Source organism: Sturnira hondurensis, unplaced genomic scaffold (genome assembly GCF_014824575.4).
Source record: "Sturnira hondurensis isolate 20B ecotype Veracruz unplaced genomic scaffold, ASM1482457v3 Scaffold0009776, whole genome shotgun sequence".
Lineage (NCBI taxonomy): Eukaryota > Metazoa > Chordata > Mammalia > Chiroptera > Phyllostomidae > Sturnira > Sturnira hondurensis.
The window spans coordinates 137,772-155,362 of NW_028082407.1; the positions used below are offsets into that span (position 1 = coordinate 137,772).

At 42.4% G+C, this 17,591-nt stretch overlaps 1 protein-coding gene and 1 non-coding gene across 3 annotated transcripts in view; both read left to right on the forward strand.

Annotated features, from left to right (window-relative positions):
* Positions 1-17,457, forward strand: part of CANX (calnexin) — a 30,620-nt gene extending 13,163 nt beyond the window's left edge. For both annotated transcript variants that reach the window (XM_037058011.1, XM_037058012.1), the window contains exons 4-15: positions 323-381; positions 841-982; positions 1,987-2,068; positions 3,140-3,332; positions 4,841-5,030; positions 7,705-7,818; positions 8,087-8,243; positions 10,064-10,279; positions 10,942-11,061; positions 11,924-12,050; positions 12,227-12,306; positions 15,120-17,457. In XM_037058011.1, coding sequence (XP_036913906.1) covers positions 323-381; positions 841-982; positions 1,987-2,068; positions 3,140-3,332; positions 4,841-5,030; positions 7,705-7,818; positions 8,087-8,243; positions 10,064-10,279; positions 10,942-11,061; positions 11,924-12,050; positions 12,227-12,306; positions 15,120-15,173 — 1,534 coding nt within the window. In that variant the 3' untranslated portion in view covers positions 15,174-17,457. The remainder of the gene's footprint in view (positions 1-322; positions 382-840; positions 983-1,986; positions 2,069-3,139; positions 3,333-4,840; positions 5,031-7,704; positions 7,819-8,086; positions 8,244-10,063; positions 10,280-10,941; positions 11,062-11,923; positions 12,051-12,226; positions 12,307-15,119) is intronic.
* Positions 6,378-6,494, forward strand: LOC118995117 (small nucleolar RNA SNORA17). The gene has a single exon (XR_005068206.1). It is a non-coding gene; the product is annotated as a small nucleolar RNA SNORA17 (small nucleolar RNA).
* Positions 17,458-17,591: the final 134 nt, after the last annotated feature.

Genomic DNA, 17,591 nt, shown 5'->3' on the forward strand with positions numbered 1-17,591 from the left:
CCATTTAGGAAAACAGTCTTCTAGAACCTGCGATCCTCACTTCCAGTCACTGTCTTCCACCCTATATTTTGTTACTTGAGGAAAAATTTTTTCTCTTCAGTCTTAAAAAAAGTGGCATTATTTCATGGGTTTGGTACTTTTTTCTTATAGGTTTGTGAACTGAATATTGACATGATCATTACTTATGTGACTTTTAAAAGTAGAGTGGTTAAGTAGACAAGGAAGAGCTGGATAGATCCTGCTTTTATTAGTATTTACATTGTTTTTTTCCACAGGTCAACTATTATTTGGACCTTAATTTTGGGGTTTGTCTTAATTACAGGTGGATTTTGTCCAAAGCCAAGAAAGATGACACTGATGATGAAATTGCCAAATACGATGGTGAGAGTGCGTTTGATTTAAGTAGAACAGCAGGCTGAGGTTTCAAGTGTGGTTTCCATGGCATTTCCTAAGACTAGTTTAAAGGGAGTATGTATGCATTTAAACATTTTTTTTTTCCTTAGAAGTTTTGCTGTCTTTGTGTGTTCCATTGTATTTTATACAGTTATACCTGTTTGTTTTACACCATGAAACGGAAAGGTAATTTATCACCTATTGTGTTGTATGTTGGAAGTGGAAGGTCCTTTGAAAGCTTTGGGAAAGTGAATATGCTACAGGTTAAAAAAAAACGTATCCTACTATTTGTCAAATACGTGTGTGTGATATTCATAGGCCAGCTCCGGAGTATGGAGTAGGTTAAAATATGTCAGCATGGCAGACTTGTACTCCTCGGAGTCGAGTGCACCATGTGAAGGACCCCTGAAGGTGTAGTTAGGGTGTGGGGCTTTGTGTGTCTTGCAGGAAAATGGGAAGTAGATGAAATGAAGGAAACTAAGCTTCCAGGCGACAAAGGACTTGTACTGATGTCTCGGGCCAAGCATCATGCCATCTCCGCTAAACTGAACAGGCCCTTCCTGTTTGATACCAAGCCTCTCATTGTTCAGTAAGTGACGTGTTTCTTTGATGGAAACTTTCTAGGAAGGGTAATATCAGAAGACGTATTATGAAACTGTTACTCTACATAAAACAATTAGGAGAATTATTGTGTATTACAAGAAGGATTTTTGAGGGTATCTAAGCATCCTGTAATCCAATGTTATTTTCCTTCTGAATAAATTATTTCAAAAGAAACTGGCTATTCTTTCTCCTTATAGCAAATGAACTTCTGGATTTTGCAAAAAGTATTGGGTTGCCCAAAAAGTCTGTATATCTTTTTTCTGTAAAATAAAAGTCACATTTTTCATTTTTACCAATAACTTAATTGATTTGGATATTTTGAGTGTGTGGGCTGTCTCCCACTATTGGCTTCTAGTGGGTAGAGACCAGGGTGGCTGCTGAATGAACATCTTCCAACACACAAGGCAGCCCCACAGCAGAGATCTGGCCAAAATGTCAGTAGCGCCAAGAAACTTTGCAAAGCACTGTCCACACGTTTGTTCAGTCAGTCACAGCACCTTCTCCACACACTGCACACGTCGTCTTTGTGTGTTTCAGTTGTGTTTCACCTTCCTTAAAATAATAAAGCATAATATGCTGAAAATATTGCATATCTTCCATCTTTGATATTAAAATGGCTGTATAAAAATTCACCAATTTTGATGTTTTTTTTAACCCACACTAATAATGACAGCTGTCAATAATCTAACAAAATCTTTTGAATGAATTTAGAGACAACTAAGCACTACTAGAGCCGTCATATGGAAAAAACTAATCTTTTTTCGGCTAACCCAATACTTGGAATCTGTATTAAGCTTTGAATTTATTTTACTTATTTACTCTGGGGGGATTTTGAAGTCACTCAGAAGCAATTACAAGATGGAATCTTTTCTAAGGATAAGCATGCGATCTATGCTAAACTGTGAGAACAAGATAAGGAAAGAGGTAATAAGTAAGAAATTTGATCTTTTAGAGTGCCATATGGTTTTCTGCTTTTCTCTCTGAAATTAGGTATGAGGTTAATTTCCAAAATGGAATAGAATGTGGCGGTGCCTACGTGAAACTGCTTTCCAAAACCCCGGAACTCAACTTGGTAGGTAACTTCCCTTTGACAGTGGGGTTATTTTATGCAGCCACCTGTGAAAGAAGATCTTGTAAGATCCGTATAAATAAAGGCCTGTTCTGCCATTGAATCATTTTGGAGGGTTGGGAATATGGTGACTTTGACATTTCTGTGCTTTCTATTTGAGATGCAAGTTCAAAGCTGCTTGTCTACCCCTGGTTTCTGCTCAGTGCATTTTTAGTTGTAGCTTGTTTCTTTGTTTTGTGACAGAATCGGTAATTGTCTGGATATATGCATTCCTTTGTTTTTTAAGCATTTCCATAATCTCCTGAAAAAATTTCCTGATAATTTCTGTTTATTCCTTTTCACTGTTATCTGTATGAACCTCATAAACTAATTAGCTTTGCTCTTAAAAGATTTCGATTACAGTTGACATTCAGTGTTTTATTAGTTTCAGGTGTATAGCACAGTGGTTAGACATTTACGTAATATATGAAGTGAATCCCCTGATAAGTCTAGTACCGACCTGACACCAAACAGTTATTACATTCCCTGTGCTGTACTTTACATCTCTGTGACTGTTCTGTGACCTGCCGGCTTGTACTTCTTAATCTCTTCATCCTTTTCACCCAGCTCCCCGACCCCCTCCCATCTGGCAACCCTCAGTTTGTTCTCTGAATCCAGGAGTCTGTTTCTATTTACTTCCTTTTTGTTCTTTAGCGCCCACATGTAAGTGGAATGATACGATACATCTTTGTTCGTCTGACTTAATTTCACTTAGCATGATACCCTCTAGGTTCATCTGTACTTGAGATGTTATTATTTTTAGAGAGGAAGGGAGAAAGAGAGGGAGAGAAACATGGATGTTCAAGAGATAGATACATCGATTGGTTGCCTCTTGCATGCCCTAAACTGGGGACCTGGTCTGCAACCCAGGCGTGTGCCCTGACTGGGAATCCAACCGGCGCTCAGTTCATGGAGCCACACCAGCCAGGGCTCAGCTTTCCAATAGTTTTTATTTGGGATTTTATGAGAGGGAATAATACACTTTGAAAAAGTTGCTTCTGAATTTACTTAATGTAACCCCTTTTGTTTCTGAAGGACCAGTTCCATGACAAGACTCCTTACACAATAATGTTTGGTCCAGATAAATGTGGAGAGGACTATAAATTGCACTTCATCTTCCGCCATAAAAACCCCAAAACAGGCGTATACGAGGAGAAGCATGCGAAGAGGCCAGACGCAGATCTGAAGACCTATTTTACTGATAAGAAAACACATCTTTATACATTAAGTAAGAAAAACCATTAATTTGGGGGGTTTTATGGCATACAGATTTATTGTTCACTTATTGTAATGATTAAAGATCTAAGCCTACAGATCAGAGTCTTTGTTAACCTAATGTCTTAGTGGTGAAATGAAAATGTCTCAGCACAGAAAGAAGCTTCTCTTTCATAGTTTGAGTTGAGAATTTTGGCTTGGGCAATTTTGAGAATAAGCTTTGGTCCCATAAAGAGATTCTTGGCTGAGGCCCTCATTTCCACCCTTTGTTTTCTTGTTGAAAAACGTTAAGTAATAGAAATATGTACATAGTGTTTATTAAATTATCTTTTAGTTGAAGTTTCCTCGGACGCTCCAACACCTGGACAATTGAATTTATCATTGGACATTCAAATGGGATTTTTATTTTATTAAAGCTTTTCCTGCCAATTTGAGATTACATATACACACACCTTTTTTAAAAAAAATCTTTGCTAGAGGATATGTTTATTGATTTTAGAGAGGAAGGGGGAGAAGGAGAAAGAGAGGAAAACATTGATGTGAGAGAGAAACATTGATCAGTTGCTGCCTTCCACATGTGCCCTGACCAGGGATCGAACCTGCAACCTTTTTTCTTGGTGTACAGGACAACGCTCTTAACCAAATGAGCCACCTGGCCAGGGCCACATGCCTCTTTAAAGCATACAGTAATCTGTTTTTTTTTTTTTATAGCAAAAGTAATATGTGTTCAGTATAGAAATTCAGAAGATAGAAATAAACATGGAGACATTCAAAATTATCTGAAATAACATTGCGATATGTATTTGATTGTTTGTGAATAGACACACATCTGTAAAATGAGCACGGAAGGATGTAAATTTTTTTTCCCCCTGGGGCTTCCCCATCCCACACCCACCCCTTCCCTTGTCCTGATTTTTTGTTGAAAGTTAAATATCTTGTGCACTTGCTCTTCAACTTCACGTAAGTGCGGGGATCTTTTCATGGGTGTATGTGTCGCTGGCCACACTGCCGACTGAATCCTGTGTCACCGAGAACAGTGGCCTAGCACTGTGCGGTCTTCTGGACGTGCAGCCGCAGTCAGCCACCAGATAGACATGCAAGTGTGGGGCCCAGGCTTCAGCACAGTCACACTTGAGATACTTCTATGGATTTAAATTGTAGGTGTGTGTGTTTTTTTGTTTTTTTTTTAAATTCTCCATTGGACTCCCAAATTACAACCATTAGTGGACATGGTTTACTTTTTGGAAATTTTTTAAAATACTCATAAGTGAAGTCTTTTGTTGTTTGAAATTTCATCCATCGTCTGTTTTAATTCCTAAAATTCTGAGGAACTAGCTTTAGGATTTACAGATAAGGAAACTAAGATTGACTTGCCCAGAGCTCCAAGACTGTGTTCTGACTTTATTGCCTGAGGTCTTTTCTTTATGCTTCTGCTTTCTGTTAGAAATAGTCTTTTGTGTAAAGAGAGCTTGGGAATGAGCAGTTAATTAACTTCTTAAATTTTCCTTTACTTTTTTTCAGTCTTGAATCCAGATAACAGTTTTGAAATACTAGTGGATCAGTCTCTAGTAAACAGTGGAAATCTGCTCAATGACATGACTCCTCCTGTAAACCCTTCACGGGAAATCGAGGACCCAGAGGACCAGAAGCCGGAGGACTGGGATGAAAGACCAAAAATACCAGATCCTGATGCTGTCAAACCAGATGACTGGTGAGTCTTTCAGTGCAGTCGAACAAACACTTGTTGGTCTGGATGTGGTGTGGTGCACGTGGGAGGGACAGTGTGGGCTCCTGCAGTTGAAGCGGGGTCACGCAGACCATCTGGATGGCCTCTTGGCCTGGCCTTTCACATGCTTCTGTGAATTCACATCGAAAGCTGAGTCCTGAGAAATTTTAAAAAAGATTTTAGTTATTTATTTTTAGAGAGAGAGGGAGGGAGGGAGAAAGGGAGAGAAAAATCAGTGTGTGGTTGCCTCTTGCACACCCGCTATTGGGAACCTGGCCTGCAACCCAGCCATGCACCCTGACTGGGAAGCCAACTGGCGTCCCTTTGGTTCATAAGCTGTCACTCAGTCCACTGAGCCACACCAGCCAGGGCTGAGTCCTGAGATTTTAAATTCTAATTTGAAAAATAATTTTTATCCTATTTAAATAAAACTCAAGAGATCTCTGTTCCATTTCGGGTGGGGGGATACTTAGTTACCCACAAGGACATGAGCTGCCCATGCAGCTCCAGTTCAGCAGGTGAATGAAGTTGCATGCGTGTGGTGAGTGGCCTAATAGCAGGTGTCACTCAGTGACCAGAGCACCGGGTGCACCTCATCCAGGGGTGGTTTCCTGGAGCCGCGCCAGTCTCGGTGAGACTTGACCGTGGGGTAGGAGTAAACTGAAGGGTGACGAGAAGTGGCCGTGCTGGTCCAAGCGGCAGGTCACGTGCAGAGGTGGAGGAGCAGGAGTGCGCGCAGCGCTCAGTAAGGGAGGGGAGCGAGTGTGCGCGCCTTCCGTGCGGCTGCACACCGGAGTGTGATGAGAGATGAAACTGGCTTGCAGAAAGACCAGGAAGTGAGCAAGGAGGAGTCATACAACTGATCTCCCATTCATAAGTGTCTCCTTAGGTTCAGCAGTGAAACCGTGGTTGGTGTTTTTCCTCCCTTAAATTAAGGTGTGGATTCCCTGACTGGTGTGGTGCACTAGTGTGAATGCTGAGTTTGTTTGTGTATTTGGTGAACATTAGATCTGAACTCTGACTTTCTCAGCATCATATTCCCTAACCAGTTGTTTCATTTCGTGGATGTGGGGGTGAGTGTTCTGTTCCAGAGGGTCAGTTGAGTGTAATGCAAGTTCAGGTTCTTGCACAGGTCATTTGAAATGAGCATAGTTCAGAAGTAAGCACCTGGCCAAGGATGTGTGATGTCTTTACTTACCAGCTGAAGTGGCACCTCTTTTAGGTACTGCATGAAACTCGGAGAGGTGCTTCTTGACGAACTTCTATTTTCGCAGTAACTGTTTGAGTTCTAACAAACATGCTAAAATTGGCCCTTTTACATGGTGCAGCCGAACAGCCCCTGGAGGTGTTGCAGAAGTGGCTGCCATGTTGTTTGTGTCACGAGGTGGCAGAGAGAAGAGAGGCTTGTCTGTGCTGAGTGAACATCCGGATGATTGATAGTCTGACACTTGGCCAAAAAAACCCCAGTACATTTTAGTGGTGTTGTGCACTCCCCAGTGTTGTACAGCCACCCCCATTGTCAGGCTCCAGAGGGTCTTCCTCCCCCCTCAAAAGCCCTTCACGTTCAGCAGTTCCTCCCTATTTCTACATTCCCGACTTCTTGTCTCTATGGCTTTGCTCATTCTGGACATGGAATGAGTATGTGACCTCTTGTGCCTGGCTTCTCTTATGAGCTACATGCCGTCACGGTTCCTCCACGTCGATGCCGTGTTGGTGCTTCGTTTTCTTTTTATATGAACACTGTTCCATCGTGTGGCCAATGCCAGTTTTATGTCTCCATCCCTTAGCTGATTGGCATTTAGGTCCTTTCACCCTCTTGGCTGGGATTACAACTGATGCATCTATGAACGTTCTGGTATAGGTTTGTGGGTGGGTACACATTTTTGTTTCTCTTGGATATATACTGAGGAGTGCAATTGCCGGGCCATATGGTAACCCCGTGTTTAACTTTTTGAGGAATTGCCAAACTGTTCTCCAAAGCGCTGCACCATTTTGCTTTCCCACTGGCAGTGTATGAGAGTTTCATTTTCCCCACATTCTCGCATCAACACTTGTTTTTGTCATTCTTTTATTATTAGCCATCCTAGTAGTTGTGAAGTGGTATCTTACTTCGGTTTTGGTTTGCATTTCCCTGATGGCTAATGGTGATGAACATCTTTCCATATACTTATTGGCCATTTACATATCTGTTCAAATTCTTTACTGATTTTTTAATGGGGTTGTCTTTTTATTACTAAGTCATAAGAGGTTTTGTGGGGGGGTTGTGTTTAAAGATTTTTATTTCTATTTTTTTGGAGGAAGGGAGAAAGGCAAAAAAGAAACATGGATCGATTGCCTCTCTCATGCCTCCAGCTGTGGGACCCAGCCCGTACGTAGCCCAGGCATGTGCCCTGCCCAGGAATCAAACCAGCGAGACCTTTTGGTTCACAGTCTGGAGCTCAACCCACTGGGCTGCACCAGTCAGCAACAGTTCTTTCTGTGTTCTGGATACTGGGCCCTTATCAGATACATGACTTGCAAATAATTTCTAGGAAGGATTTTAAGTGTTGAGATTAAGAACTAAATATTTTTAGATTGCCGTTTCAGATTCACAAAGCAGGTCTGCATTGTGATTCTCTGACCATTGTTGTCATCACTGCCTTTTCCTTTTGCATTTAAGGGATGAAGATGCTCCTGCTAAGATTGCTGATGAAGAAGCCACAAAGCCTGAAGGCTGGTTAGATGATGAGCCCGAATATGTAGCTGATCCAGATGCAGAAAAGCCAGAGGATTGGTAAGAGCTCTAGTTAACTTGTTAAATTGCTTGCTTTTTTATTGAAGTAAAAGTTTATACTTAAAAGATAGCCAGGTCCCCAAACTTAGAGCATAGGGCTCAACAAATTTAATTATTTTTGTGTGTCCTTCTACTAGAAATGCAGAAAGAACACAGTGCTCTGTAGAATGACCCTGTGAAAGCATTCCTACAGAATGTCAGGGCAGCCCTGCAGTGGCAGTTCCTAGTCCTTTGTCACAGAACCCGTTTGTAATTTGTTTTTCCATAGGGATGAAGATATGGATGGAGAATGGGAGGCGCCTCAGATTGCAAACCCTAAGTGTGAGTCAGCCCCTGGCTGTGGTGTCTGGCAGCGACCTATGATTGACAATCCTAATTATAAGGGCAAATGGAAGCCACCCATGATTGACAACCCTAACTACCAGGTGTGTGCCTCCCGACGACGCAGGTCATTGTTCAGGGAGGGGCGGGATCTATAGAGGCTGCCAGGCTGATCACTGTGTTCAGGTTATGGAATTACGAAGTAAACGTCATAAACCGGGAGAGCTTGTGTGTTCAGCGTGAAAAAGAAAAGCCTAAACTGGAAAGAAGAGCTTTCATAGCTGCTTTGTGACTTTTGTTAAAAAACGAAAGACAAGTGGAAAACTTGAGTTTGGGTGTCCTGCTCACACGTGGCAGAGGGGGGCTGCAGCTACGGGACGCAGGCCAGGCATCTGCAAGGCCGGGTGGAGGCAGGACTGGGGTGGGAGGTGGCTCCCAACCACACTCAGCTCCTTGCTTGGTGTCAGTGTCCTCAACCAGGAGAAGACTGTGAGGCTCAGAAGAAAGAGTGAGAGTGCAGGTAGTGATGTTAAAGCCACATGTCTGTGATGGAACTGTAATCAGTCAGATCCTGTCCTGCTTCTGTTTTTGTCCTAGTCACATTATTTGTAACTGTTAATTTCCTTTTGTCACACTTGGGGTCTGTTTCTTGGCATACACTGTGGCTGTATGTATTCTTTTATGTTTTTCTTTTTTTACGATTTTATTTTGAGATAGGGGAAGGGAGGGAGAAATGAGGTTGTCTCTTGTACGCCCCCTGCTGGGGACCTGGCCAGTAACCCAGCCATGTGCCCTGACTGGTAATGAACTGGCATCCCTTTGGTTCACTGGACAGCACTCAATCCACTGAGCCACACACCAGCCAGTACTACTTTTCTGTTTTTAAATGTATTTTTGATTGTGCAAACATTAAGATGAGTTAAAAATTATCCTTTAAAAAACTGTACTTTAGCTGTTGGGTTGATGGCCTTTTAGGTGCATTGCTGTTTTTTTGTTTTTTGAATCCTCGATGCAGTCATCATTCTTGTGCAGTGTACGTGGTACCTGTTTCTGTAGGCAGTTACTTAGAAGTGACATTGCTGGTTGGAGATCATTTACACTTTATTTTAATTTTATTTTTAGAAAGAGGGAGATGGGGAGAGAAGCATCAGTGTGTGAGAGATGTTGCCTCTTGCACACCCCCAACTGGGGACCTGGTCCCAATGCAGGCATGTGCCCTGACCAAGACTCAAACCAGTGGCCTTTTGGTTAATAGGCCAGCACTTAGTCCACTGAGCCACATCAGCCAGGGCAAAAATCATTTACATTTTAAATCACCACTAAAGAGCCCTGGCTAGCGTGGGTCAGTGGATTGAGTGCTAGCCTGCAAACCAAAGGGTTACAGTTTTAATTACCAATCAGGGCACATGCCTGGGTTTTGGGCCAGGTTCCCCTTGGGGGGGGGGGGGCATGTGAGAAGCAACCACATGTTCATGTTTCTCTCCCTCTCTTTCTCTTTTCCCCCCTCTCCCTTCCCCTAAAAATAAATAAATAAATTTTATTTATTTAAAATAAAATAAAATCTTTAAAAAAAAAAGTCACCACTAAAGAAGTTGGTACCATATAGGCTCCACTCCTGCTAACAGACTAGATGGTGAGAGTGGAGGCCTTTAGAATGTTACAGGCACAGTGAGATGCTGGTTTGAATCAAGATCATGGATGCATGGATATTAGAAACCGGAAGTAGTTGGAGGTCAGACATCTTCCACGCAGTGTGTAAAACATCAGTAGCATTTATTATTTGCTTCCTGTTACTTAGTTAAGTTTCACAAAGTCAGCACTTAAATTCATCTGTCGTGTACAATTCATTTTAACTATTATTTAGGTTCAGCATAAATTTATGTTGATCTTTATCTGAAATGATGTTTAAAATATTTTTCTTTAGGGAATCTGGAAACCCCAGAAAATACCAAATCCAGATTTCTTTGAAGATTTGGAACCTTTCAAAATGACCCCTTTTAGTGCGGTTGGTTTGGAACTGTGGTCCATGACCTCGGACATTTTCTTCGACAACTTCATCATTTGCAGCGATCGAAGAGTAGTCGACGACTGGGCCAACGATGGGTGGGGTCTGAAGAAAGCCGCCGATGGGGCAGCTGAGGTCTGTGCCCGCTTGTTTCGTGTGCACTTGGATTTGCAATGACAGGTCACCCATCTGCAAAAACCTGTTGTCTCTGGATTGCCTTTTCCCTTATCTGGGAACATTGGCTTAAAAAGTGGTGTTATTTATGCCTGCTAAAGACAATATTGGGGTTTTGGGCTGGATTGCATTAGTTGAATGCAGTGACTTTAGGATCTGTGTTATGTGTAGGGTTTTTAAAAATTGTTATTGTGTTGAAAATATTTAACATTTGCCGTTTGGGGTGTATTTGAATTCACTCTTAAAAATTGAATTTTGGTTTACCCAATATGAACAATTTCCAAACAGTTGGCTATATGGCCGAGTTGCGAATTGGAGAGCCAGAGACATTAAGAGCAAGAAATTTTTCATTCACTGATTCCTGAAATTAAGTCTTTTGCTGGTGATTAATAAGCCAACTTTTACACCTGTGAAAGGGGAATCGCCTTGTTGATATGGGGAACAGGAAAATTGGAGATTTTTTCCTATTTCCTGTATTTTTCCTCTGTGTGAACATTTTGGCTCGAACCCTTTGGAAAAGGTAGACCCCGAGTAGCACCGTGTGGTCACTGAGTAGTGGAACGGTGCCGCCTGTGTTTGCTGTCTGCACCAGAACGGGGGGTCAGTCGTGTCTTGTTTTTCAGCCAGGTGTGGTGGGGCAGATGCTGGAGGCGGCTGAGGAGCGCCCGTGGCTCTGGGTGGTCTACGTTTTGACTGTAGCGCTGCCTGTGTTCCTCGTAATCCTCTTCTGCTGTTCTGGAAAGGTATGAGGATTGGTTTGTTGTTTTGAGTCACTTTTAGAACTCTGATGATGTTAAAATACCATATCTATTACCTGAGGTTTTCTTTGCAGCAGCTCAGCAGTGACTGGGCCATTTAGTGCTGACCTCTGAACCCTCACTCACTCCTCTAAGTTGCTGTGTATTTGGCCCACAGGGAAGTAGCGTTTGCAGCCCCTTTCATTCTGGCGGTATATAAGCCACTGTCTTCAATGTTTGGCAGTAGCTTTTTGGAGCAGGGAGGAAAAAGAACAACAGAAAACAGATATAAATCTGGACATCTAGCCTAAACCAGCTTTTCCTCTTGGCACATATGTTTTTGGGCATACACTTTATAATTCAGTTTTTGATTTCTCGTTGCCATTCCTCCCAGCACCCCTACTCCACCCCACCGCTAATGCATGTGGGGCAGCACGACCTTATTTGAGGGACACTGTCCCACGTGCAAGTTTTCCCTGTTCAGCCTTTGTTACATGCAATCACAAAGAGGAGAAATTCTGTTTAGGCTCTCTGCTCACGTTAAGTAAGGGTCATGCTTTAGCTTGCAGTCATGATGTTCTGTGACATGACCCCCAGAGCACCCTTCCAACCCTGCCTCCGCCCGCCCCTGGTCTGCCACCGTGCCCAGGCGCCGTGACACAGCTCTGCCTGACACCTTTGTTGGTGCTGCTCCTTCTGTCTCTAACCCTGCACACTCACCCCCAGGGCAGGAGTGTGTCTCGCCCACTTCCGAGTATCTGCCCCAGTGTCCAGCTGGCACAGAACTCGGCCTCGGGCATTTAGTAAGTGTGTGGTGGCACACTGTGTGACATGGGGACAAACAGCTGCACTGTGGGGGATATTTCAGAAGCAGTCCAGTCCTGTGGAGTACAAGAAGACTGATGCTCCTCAGCCAGATGTGAAGGAGGAGGAAGAAGAGAAGGAAGAAGAAAGGGACAAGGGAGATGAGGAAGAGGAGGGTGAAGAGAAACTTGGTAAGAAGTAGATTCCAAAATGTCTGCTTTCAGCCAAAACCGTTAGATGTTCAAACCCTTATAAGCAAGTTACTATAAAGATTGTTTTAGACTCTCAAGATGTGGTCTGATGCTAGTTATCTAATATGCAGTACAAGTGTGAGGTTTGCTGAGTTTTAATTTGACTTCTGTCTCAGAAGAGAAGCAGAAAAGCGACGCTGAAGAAGACGGCGATGCTGTCGGGCAGGAGGACGAGGAGAGGAGGTCCAAAGCAGAGGTAACAGAACGGGGGTGCGCTTTGCGTTTGAAGCACTTACATTGAAAAGTACCTTTAGGCAGAGGGAATATTTTCACAGGATAACTTTCAATGGCTGTCGCTATAAAAATTCTGCTAAAACCAATTTTTGAAAAGATTTTATTTATCTTTAGAAGGGAAGGGAAGGAGAGAGGGAGAGAAATATCAATGTGTGGTTGCCTCTCGTGAGTCCCCTGCTGGGAACTGGCCTGCAACCCAGGCATGTGCCCTGTCTGGGAATGGAACCGTGATCCTTTGGTTCGCAGGCCTACGTTCAATCCACTGAGCTACACCAGTCAGGGCTAAAGCCAATTTTATAAAAGTGAAATTCTTAGAAATTCTTAGTGACCTTTTAACAGGTCAGCATGTTAAAACTTGAAATTACACCGGAATCTCAAAAGTATTTTTCTGTGACGAACTTGGTTTTGGGAATAAGCAGAAGAGATTATAGGGGGAAACTAATGAAATGCTTTCTAAGATGGCAACTGCACGTTATTGTTTCACAGTTCTCTCTCTTCGTCCTCCTCTTTTCACTGTGCCTGTAAAAAGGATTTCTTACACAAATCACCATGTTTTAAAATTTTTGTCCCTGTTCCTCATGGATTCATTTATTTATTCAATAGACATTTGTTGGGTGTCCGTTATACGACAGGGATTGTCAGTGAGCAAGACAAAGACATAACCTGCCTTCAGTGAGCTTAATTTCTAGTGGAAAGAAACGGACAGTAAGCAGCAGACATTATAAGGAAGTAAATGGATGGATGTTAGAAAGCAATAGGCCATGAAAAATAAAAGTAGACTAGGAAAAGGGTATCAAAAGTGCTGGGGTGGGGTGGGTTGCAGTGTTTAAAGAAGGGAGGTAGCATCGGAGAAGTGACATTTGGGCTAAGTCTTGGAAGAGATGATGGACTTTTCCATGGAGAAATCCACGGGAAGATCATTCTGGCAGAGAACAGCCAGTTCAGGGGCCTGTTTTCAGACCACAGTCTGAAATGCCAGTAGAGCAAACAAATGGAGAGAAGGAGGGTACAGAGAGGCTCTGGATGAGGTGGGATTGCCTAGGCTGTTGTATGGGCTTGGCTTTTCCTCCTAGTGACATGGGCAGGCTATTGCAGGCTTTGGGGCAAAGTAGTGACCCATTCTGATTACTTCAGCTGCTGCATTTTGTACAGACTAGGGAGAATCCAGGAGACTGGTTAGGAGGCTGCTGTGATGACCCAGGCGAGCTAAGGTGGTCCTGAAGAGGGTGATGGGAAGGAAGGATGTGAGTTTTTGCACTGGGTTTGCTGGTGGATTGGACGTGAAGTATGAGGGAAAGAGAACAGCCCACACCTTTCCTACCAAGGGCCTCTTTCCATGGTCTTCTCTGATTTACTGTTTCTTTCTGGAACACTCTACCTAGTGTCCATTTCCAGCTACAACTGCTTTGCCCTCCTATTGATAAAGACCAATGCTGCTTATATTTTCAATGGTTGTATTCTTTCTCAACTCAGATGTAGAGTTCTTTCAGGTAGGGACCATCTCACATACTTTTTATATTCCCCAGGCTTCCTCATATAGTTAGAAGGCCCCGAGTAGAACAGGAAGAGAACCAGACTTGTCATCCTGAGTGTCATATTGGGACTGGGGCTGGATTGTCTTCAGTCCCTGTGAAACGCAGCTCTCTCGGCCTCAAAGTGAGGCTAATGTCTGTAAGCCAGTAGGTTGTTCAGGACTGAGCAAGATGACACGTGAAAGCATGGTGTATGGTCCTTGTAAAAGAAGTGGTCTATGGGTTAGATTGAGAGAAGTGCATTTTACAGAAAGAAAACAAACAAAAACTACCATATTTTGCCATGTTTAATGTGCACTTTTTTTCTCAAATTTTTGAGGGAAAAAGAAGGATGTGTGTTAAACATGGATAGTACTAATTCCGTATCTATAAATGTTTTTGATTCTTATGTTTATGTTAAAAGTGTAATTCTAGAAAGCAATAATGATATTGTATTCAAAATAATACCCTGGAATATGATAATCAATTATATATATAAATAAAAATTGAATTAAAAATTAAAACACCTGGCTGGTGTAGCTCAGTGAATTGAGCACAGGCCTGCGAACCAGAGGATCTTGGTTCGATTCCCAGTCAGGGCACATTCCCGGGTTGGAGGCCAGTTCCCTGCAGGCCAGTTCCCTGCAGGCCAGTTCCCAGCAGGGGACGCATGAAAGGCAACCATACATTGATGTTTCTCTCCCTCTCTCCTTCCCCTCTAAAGATAAATAAATAAAAAAATCTTTTTTAAAAAAAAATTAAAACAAAAGATTTTTTTTCTGTATGTTTGGGCCAAAAACATGGGTGCACATTATACACAGGACCGCACTGTACGTGGTAAAATAGGGTATCTTAAAACACATGATCCCACCACTCCAGTGGGATGGTTTTTGGCGCATTTTTCTCCTCATCTTTTTTCTTTTTTTAAAATTTATTTTAAGATTTTATTTATTTATTTATCTTTGGAGGGGAAGGAGAGAGGGAGAGAAACATCAGTGTATGGTTGCCTTTCCTGTGTCCCCTGCTGGGAGTTGGCCTGCAACCCAGGCATGTGCCCTAACTGGGAATCGAACCGCGATCCTCTGGTTCTCAGGCCTGTGCTCAATCCACTGAGCTACGCCAGCCAGGGCTCCTCATCATTTTTCTTTTCTCGTTTTTCCCTCAGATGGGTTATCCTCAGCCTGGTAGACCTTGAAAACTTGGTGAACTTTTACTTTTCTTAATACGCTAATTATAATGAATTTCTTGTTTTTTCAACCAATAGGAGGATGAAATTTTGAACAGATCACCAAGAAACAGAAAGCCTCAAAGAGAGTGAAATTATCTTAAGAACTTGATCTGTGATTTCCTCTCCCTCCCCTTCTCCTGCAAGCGGGGTCCCAGGAGAGGACCTGGCACACCTTCCGTGGAAACTCAGAAACCCTCCAGATGTCACCTTCCGCAGTTTCCGTCGAACACTAGCCCGTGTCACGTCAAACACCCAGCAGTAAATAATTGCAGTTGTGACAAAAAGGACCCTCTTTATGTAGAAAGAAAGCATTTAACACAATGGTCAAGAAATGTAACATGAAGCAACTAACTTGTATTTTTTTGTTGTTAAACATCTTTTTTTAAAAATAGAGTGATAGAACTTTGCCAATCTTTAAAAATCTTGGCTTAATTTAATATATTAATGTGTCCATGCAGAAATAACACCAACTTTTAGAAATGCTAGAGGGATGAACTGCAGTTTGTACAACCAGTTTTGCTTTAAGTTGGTATTACAAAACATTCAAGTGTCTGTCCCTTAAAAGTGATGATCATGTTTCATGTGCAGTTGTTTGTGGTTATAATAATCTTGTTACTTGCTTCCACTGCTCAATTCCTCCTAAGGAAATTGAGGAGAGGGATTGATGGGAGCCCAAATTTAGATAAAGGTTCTGTTTAAATTGTATTAAAATGCACATGTAAAAAGAGAAAAACTTCTCACTTGATGTTGGTTGACCATAAAGAGTGTGCATTCTTATGCCCTTGGAACAGCTCAGTTCCCAGACAGCTTTGTAGTTAGTGGAGGAGGTGGCATAAGGTGGCATCTTGGCCTTGGTAGCCACACACCAGTGGTGTCTGGGCTGCGGCCCTCTTGAGCAGGTGACTAAGGACCGCTACCAGAGGACATGCGAGCTTGAGGGTAGAGGCAGGTGTTTTCATCCCAGTTCCCACCCCCCACCGTGTTGACACTGTTTCCGCTCTGTTTCCCCAGGTCCCTTGCATTTTCCTCTGCTCTATATTCTCTTCACAGCGCAGCTTGCTGCTCATTGCTGGAAATGATGATAAGCTCTGCATAGTGCTAAGCTTTATTGTGATTGTGTGTGTTTCTTTTTTAAGCAGACCCACACCTTTCCAGGGTCAAAGTACAGGATAGAATGCTATCTTTTTGTTTTTTTAATCCATTTGTTTTACTCTGTGTAAAGACTAGAAGTCTAATCCAGAGGTGAGCCAATTCAGAATTGACTGTGTAACTGAACACAGGCTAAAAGTATTGATGGGAGGAGTGGCATAGAGCATGAGTTACCTGATTTTTGTAGCTGCTAAACCTTTTGTTTTCATTTGAAGTTCATGTAACAGTTGCGTCTTTAATTACATGATAAAGCAGCTCTGTTAAAAATGAATTTTTTTTTAGTGTGTGACTGCTAGAATTTTTTAAAAAGCGATGGTAGGTTTGTTTTTTCAGACAGAATGCAGATGGGTGCTACCAGAGCCTCTCCCCCAGCACAGTGGCGTGATCTCATTACTACACCACACTGAAATGTATTCAGAATTAGACATTCTTTCAGCGTTCTGCTTTCTTCAGAGATATTTCCAATGTACTGATGATACTGTTTCTTGCACTGAATATATAAACACTCCAGAGTGTTTATATTGAGTAGATATTGGGGAGGAAGTATATTTGTAAAAGATGAAGGTTGTATCTGTTTATTTTATCTTCATTTTTTTTTTTTTGCTGGTTCACTTAAATTCCTATGAGGGTGGGATGCATTTTTCTTGCTGTTCAATGCTTTATTCTTTTCATCTGTTGTTCTGTGGTCACAGTGACCTTAGCTATGTAGCAGACTTTCCCAAATGTATTGAGTGCGAATAAACAGTTACTTAGCAAGACTTGAAAATACGTGTGCAGGTTTCTCCTTGAAGCAAATGTGTGGGATCATTGCATGCCACAAATCGGGCCTCCTTCACTCTCCATTGCCTGTCATGCCGCACAGCTTCTCTCCACTGAGCTGTGGAATGACCAGTGTAAATCGGTAGAGTGTCCATTTGCCTTTGCAGGGATATTTAGCAAAGTTCATCCAAAACAAAACAAGTCTTTTTTTGTCTATTTTTCACTTTTTGTTCAAGTTGCAACCTCTTGATTAAATGTCTGATTTATGAGTGAACGACCAGCTGCAGCTCTCACCTCTGTAACAGGCACTCGCGTGGACTTTGCGTGCTGGCTGCCTTCTGCTGTTGCAGAACGCCCGCTCCGTCAGATGTGCTCCTCGGTTTCTCTCGTCCACAGACTCCTTTCCACTTTTCTCAGATTGTCACATTACTAAATGGTATTACATTAAAGCCCTGTGTTAAGCATCTGCTTTTTGACTGAGCTTCTTCATGGTAACCTTTAATTTAATTTGTATGTTTAACAGTTTCACGGTGGGTTAATCTTCCTTTAATTGGTCACTACATGAGAGTTTGCTAATAGGCAGAAACCACTTTGAATGGT